At 43.8% G+C, this 6,725-nt stretch overlaps 1 protein-coding gene across 1 annotated transcript; it reads left to right on the top strand.

Moving 5' to 3' along the window:
• Positions 1 to 3,035: 3,035 nt before the first annotated feature.
• On the top strand, positions 3,036 to 4,608 carry ptger4c (prostaglandin E receptor 4 (subtype EP4) c; the record flags this gene model as incomplete). Its single annotated transcript, XM_084368343.1, has 2 exons — positions 3,036 to 3,884; positions 4,012 to 4,608. The coding sequence occupies 2 exons, from the start codon at positions 3,036 to 3,038 to the stop codon at positions 4,606 to 4,608; spliced, it is 1,446 nt and encodes a 481-aa protein (XP_084224469.1).
• Between the last annotated feature and the right edge of the window lie 2,117 nt (positions 4,609 to 6,725).

Raw genomic sequence — 6,725 nt, 5'->3', positions numbered from 1 at the left:
GAACCGTCCTCCACTGTGTATGATGAATCCTTTCATTTCCACTGATGAGATTATCTTGCTGTGTGTGTGCGTGTGTGTGTAATAAGCTGTTGTAAATGGTTAAGGTTTCCCCTAAGGATATATAGCAGCAGGCCTATACTACGAAGATACTATACCACTATTATTTATTGTAGTACTGTTAATGAATACACCGACGCTCTCCATTGAGTGAATGCCCGTCTCTTCACTCTTGTTTTACTACCACTCTCCTTCTTCACCTCCTTTGCCTCGTTTGGCAGAGTTTCTTCAGTTACTCCGCTCGTTCCTCTGTTACCTGGGGATAGTGACCACGTAAAACAACGCCTCTTCCTGTTTTGGTTGCGCAACAGCAAACGTGCTTTGTTTGTGCCGTAATAATCCAGCCCAGTGGCAGGTTGAATAGCACAATGAAAGTGAGGTTTATAGGGAACAATCCATATGTGGATGGTGTCATTTTCCCACACTACTGTCAGATTGAAAAAACTGCACCAACATGTCAGTTTTTCAGATTCTTTAACTTTGTTTTAGTTTGATTAAAGCTCCAGTGTGCAGGATTTCAGGGGATCTATCAGCAGAAATGGAATTTAATATTCATAATCATGTTTTCATCACCTGAAACTAAGAATCTTTATGTTCTGGTTACTGTAGAATGAGCCGTTTACATCTACAGAGGGTCCTCTTCAACACAGTCCACCATGTTGCATCACCACGTTTCTTAAGACGTCCAGAACGGACGAACCGAACACTGACTCCAGAAGAGAGCGTTTTGTGTTTTCTTGAGGCCACTATGAAGGGAGGGTGAGACGAGGGGTGTTCAGTTGGCTGCAGTCTGCAACCTCACCACTAGATGCCACTAAATCCTACACACTGGACCTTTAAAGCTGAATTTTCTCACCTCACACACCCTCTAACTGAAGTCAACACTACTTGATAACTAACTTTTTACTTTTGATACTTACATTCTGCTAATAATAGCCCACTCAAATACTCATAGTTCTGTAAGATTCGCAATTTACAGCTGCAGAAACTTTCTGAATACTCTGAACTAAAACTCCCAGCAGAGCAGCAAGTGTTCAGCTCAGCGAATCATCTTCTGCATATAAGGAAGAGAAGAGCGGCGTTACCAAGACACCTGCGGCCAGAATCTCCACAGCACTGTGTGGTGTCTTTGACATGTGATTTGCGCTCTCAGTCTGTGCGTAATTGGCGCCTAATTAACAAGGCAGCAGCTCAGCAGGCTGCTGCCCTGCAGGCTCAGTCTGAGGCTCGGCTCAGGAGTTGGTGGGATTTGTCAGAGATCATCTGCTTAAAAAAAAGAAATGCACCACAGGGACCTCATGGCGCGGTGCATATTCGACTGAGAATTGTTGAATTATTGATTCTGATTCTTCATGAATACAACCTACAAACCGCGGGGTTATTTATGTTGTGGGATTTATCAAAGGGACTCCAAAGGAAATGAAAAAGAGGTGGAAGAGACCAAATGACCCAGAAGAGTAGAGAGCGTATGAAGAATCTGTAGGAGAGAGAAAGAGCTGATGGAGCAGCTGGATATAATAAGTTTGTTTATAAATTATGAATAATTCAGCGCGGCTCTCTGCGCGTTTTGTCCTGCGTCCATTCTTTTTCTTCTGTGTTTCGGATTAATACAGAATACATGAAGATTAATTCACATCCTTCCTTTTTAATACATTTTTCTCCCTCCATAGAGCCGACCCTTGCGCACTTGAGTGGACTGAGAGTTACGCACGACTCCAGACGCACAGACAGACCTGCTGGAGCTCAGACTCCTCGGTGGAAAAGTTCAAAATATATGAAACAGTGAAAAAAAGCGCGTCTCAACTTGACTGACACCTTCTTAGTTCTTTACGTAAGACCTGTCGTCAGCAGCAGCTGAAGTCTACTCGGGCTGTCAGCATGTGTTTTGTTGGATGTTTTATAAAGGAGGAGGCAAGAAGCGACAACAAAGAACATTTCATACAAAACACAAAATCATTCTTGAAAATGTTTCCTTCACCATAATCGCTGTATATCAGGTGTGCTGAGCCTGTGAACGTCTCAGCAGAGGCATTGATGTGACAACATCCTCGCACAAAATCGGTAACATTGACAGTTTGTCCCCATGAGTCCGCCTCTGCAAAAGGAGTACGCGAGGCTCACAGCACTGAGGACGCTGTGGCTGTAAGAATAGCACAGTACAGACAGACTGTGGTCCGGGTTGTGACATCGACTTCATCTTAATGAGGCACACAGTCATAGTATAGTGGGTCAAATGCTGTGGAAGCCTCTGTTCGTGGTGCTGGTGCAGCTGAGGGCGCTGACCTTGGTGCTGAAGAGTGGATTTATGACACAGCTGCACCATTTCCGTTCCAGACCATATATAGTCACACAAATTAGTTATATTCTTCTAATTAACCTGTCCAGTCTGTTGAGGCACAGGTAGTCACAGTCTTACAGCAGGGGCATAGTGCGTCTTCTCACTTGTTGAAACTCTGATATGATTATTATTCCATTTTATTTCTATTTCGGTGTTTGTTTGTTTTGTTTTTTATGTAAGTCCAAGCCCAAACCACACCAAAGCGAACATAAAGTTTTTGTACTAATGACACCAGGTGTCGGCTCCTGACTCTAATGGCTCTCTGCGTGACGAGCAGTGAAAAGTGACTATTGATTGTGTGGCTGTAGAAATGTGATCCTGGGAAACCTGCGCCTCCAGCCCCGCACGTCACTCTCCTGACATCAGCACACGGCTTAAATACCCGCAGCACCGAGCAGTGTAAACACAAGCAGGCACACCTTCATACGGGCGCATCTGGAAGCGAACACAGCCTGAACCCGAACAAATAATCGCTTCAGTGCAGAGAGGCTTCTGTGCTGTGGGACACAGGAGACTTCAGGATGTGATTCTGCAGTTGATGATTTCTTTTGAAAAGCGCTCTTTATGTCTCCACAGCAAGTTATATAAACATCACAGGAAGTTCTTGCACTTTTGCCCTCGTGCGTTGTTGGTGTTAATAATGATCAACGACTCTTTTGCGTTTGGAGAACTGGACACGAATGTTTCTGAGCCGCTGCCGCCTCAAAACCTCAGTGTATTCCCTGAGCTCCAGCTGGAGTCCAAGTCTCTGGTCACGTCAGCCACCATGTTCGCTGTGGGAGTCCTGGGGAACCTCATCGCCATAGTCGTGCTGTGTATCTCCAAGAAGGAGCAGAAGGAAACCACTTTCTACACTCTGGTGTGCGGGATGGCCATCACGGATCTGTTGGGAACGTGCTTCACCAGCCCGGTGGTGATCGCCACATACGTGGCCGGCCACTGGCCGGGAGGAACGCTGCTCTGCCACTTCTTCTCCTTCTCCATGCTCTTCTTCGGCTCAGCCGGGATGTCCATCCTGTGCGCCATGGCTGTGGAACGATACCTGGCCATAAACCATGCGTACTTCTACTCCCAGCACATAGACCGGACAATGGCGCGCTTTGCGCTCCTGGTCACCTACCTGGCCAACATTGTACTCTGCATTATGCCCAGTTTTGGTTTCGGGCAGCACGTCAGTCACTTTCCCGGCACTTGGTGCTTCCTGGACTGGAGGGCGATGGATCCACTCGGAGCCTGCTACTCTTTCCTGTACGGCGGTGTGATGCTGGTGCTGATCACAGTGACAGTGTTCTGTAATCTGGCGGTGTGCAGGTCGCTGGTGGGGATGAACCAGAGGACGGGAATAGTCCGGACGGAGTTGTGTGAGCAGGGAGGATCACGTCGCCGCTTCCCGCGGCTGCCGTCAGTCGCCTCAGCAGCAGAGATCCAAATGTTCTGGCTTATGATCTTCATGACCATCGTGTTCCTGGTCTGCTCCATCCCTTTAGTGGTAAGAACAACAGGCTCTTTTATTTTGTTTGATTGTGATATGTGCGCACGGTATGTGACAAACTTTAGGTGATTGGTGTCAGTTTCTTTTCTCTTTGAGACACTTATCCTCTGCTTCTACATGACAGGTGCGGATCTTCGTGAACCAGCTCTACGACCCTGCCTATATTTCTGCTGGGGGGAAGCCTGACTACCGGAGCGACCTGTTGGCGATCCGCTTCGCCTCATTCAACCCCATTTTAGACCCCTGGGTGTACATCTTGTGCCGGAAAAACCTGCTGCTAAAGGGCTGCGAGAAGCTGAAGAGGACGGCGGCTCTGGTGAGCAGCAGTCGTGGTGACAACATTGGCTCGGTAGAAGGTCAACACTCCCCCCCGTCTCTAAACAGCAATGACACCAGTTACGCGTCATTACGCACAGCCAGCTACAGGAACGATGTGGAAAGTCGGGTGTCCATCAAGAATAAATCCTTTACAGACTTTGCAATGAGGCAGGCGTGGGAGTACGACACCGCCCGGATCAACTTTCACCCGTTCAGCGTGGAGTCGACCGCGATCCTCGGCGGTGAGGGGGCGGCAGCGGCCGGCTCCAAACAGCAGGGGGCGGCCACGTCGTCTCCAGGACGCAGCGCCACGCCGCTGCTCCCTGAGCACGTCAGACGAGTGGACATTGTTACCTGCACGTTCAGCACACCGAGTTCATGTCAGTCAGCTAAATGTCTTTGATGGACATTTATTATGTGCAAACAACAGTTTAGTTTTAGTTTAGTTTCCACAGCTGCTTCATCTGCACAGAAAACTGATACTTTGATTCAGCTGCCAGTGACAAACTCCACACAAGATTTATTCTGATGGTTCCGAAGCACCAAAGAGCCATTATCATCTGAAATGAATGAAACACTTGAAAAAGCACTTTGCAACTCACTGTGACTGATATTATTATAACATAGCACTGGCTCACACATCTCGATGTGCAATATGAAGCGTCCAGTTTTACATTTACAATTAAGTCTCCATAAAGGTGAAGTCCAGAAAAACATAAGACCTGAACCTACTGCAGCTTTAACTGTGTCTGATGTTAACTGGGTGGATATTGATGTTTGAGGTCACGAAACGAAAAACAGCTGAACATTTGTTTTGTTCCTCTGTCGGCCGGCAAATTTAATTTTACCAATGGCTGCATGCTGGAGGACTGAAAGTGCCAAAACGAGAAATTAAAACATAAATGAATAAATAAATTAAAAAATGAAAACATTAAATAAAATGACAAATGGATGCAGAAGTAAAAACAATACTTGAGTCAATACAAAGGTATTTATTTTTGGTGCATTTAATGGCATATTCATTTATTGAGCCACTTATATTTTTCTTTATTTATTTCTGATTTTGGCTGTTTCAGTCCTCCATACCAGCTGTAGTTTAATCTGATTGCTCTATAATAAGACTTCTGCTGAAAGTACACAGACACATGAGATGAAGTGTGTGTTGATGATTTCCAAATGTGGAAATTTTAACTAAATACAATCATACCCCATGGGTACAAATAAAAGGTCTGACATTCTCAGAGTTTTATACACTGTGTGAATTCATATGTGCCATTCACAATACATACATGTTTTAAATGATGTGTTGTTGTTACACTTTCATAAATGTTTTGTTTTAAGTCCACATGCTGCTACTTTACCCTGTGTCATCTCACATGCATGATGCAGGGAAAACTGAATGTAGACCTTTTAAACCTTGTTAAATATAATTTTATATTGCACATTTTTACGTTTTGATAACTGTTGTTGTAAACAGCCAATGTGAACATATCACCTTTGAAAACAAAAAGAAAAATACTGTAAACTGTTTGACCTGTGGTGTTTGCTGGATGTGCTGGTTGGTTTGTGAAGAGAAATAAATCGACACCAAAGAGGCAAACTGCTGAGTTCAACCTGTTCTGGAGGTTAAACATCAATACAAAGTTGTTGTTTTTAAAAAAAAAAAGCAGAAGTACTCAGTTGAACAGACAGGTGGCAGGAGAGCGTCAGTGCACTCATACATTTTTGGGTGTTTATTTTACATCAGCAGGTGGCACTACAACATAATAAGTCCTGTATAGATTGAACTGGAACGAGGTGGTGTTGATCCTGTTCACAGCAGAAAACATTATGAAGGTCACTTTCAAGTTGTGTTATCAGTGAAGCAAACAGTGATGACAAGATTTATATTATAAAACTTTATTCCCTTAGAGGATAATGCCATACAAAAATAAAGGAAACTTTATATAATAATAATAATAATAATAATAATAATAATAATAATAATAATAATGTGACATACTGGGAGTGTGTAACTGAATGTAAATATTCAACCACTTAAAGATGGGAAATGAGGTCCTTTAGTATAAATGTTTGCTGGAAACTGAGAAAAATTGACATGATTACCCAGAATTAACCACAAAAGTAGAGATCAGCTGTCAGACTTTATTAAATATACCAAATCATTTCAATGTAGGTCAATTTGTTTTTGATATTTATTATTTAAGTATGTCTGGGACGACATGTGAGAGAATCTATGGCTTTCAAGGTGCAATATGTAAGAATCTTATTGTAAAACTTTTCTGAATTTACTAAAATAATCAAAAGAATGTGACAAAACAGTCACGATGTAAAATCAAAGACATTTATGTGTTGTGTTGTAGGGATATCTAGAAAAGTTAGCATGCTAACCAGCTAGCACTGGGTCTGAAAACCTCTTTCTCCCAGCGGTCCGAAGCTCCTGTGGTAGCAGTGTAAACACCAATACTCTCCCAGTTGTCTGGCTAGCTGCACGGCTAACTGAGCTAACAAGCTAAGAGT

Source organism: Pagrus pagrus (genome assembly GCF_965226575.1).
Source record: "Pagrus pagrus genome assembly, chromosome: 12".
Taxonomy (NCBI): Eukaryota; Metazoa; Chordata; class Actinopteri; order Spariformes; family Sparidae; genus Pagrus; species Pagrus pagrus.
The sequence above is the reverse complement of the archived record's forward strand: the minus strand, read 5'-3'. Positions and strand labels throughout refer to the sequence as shown.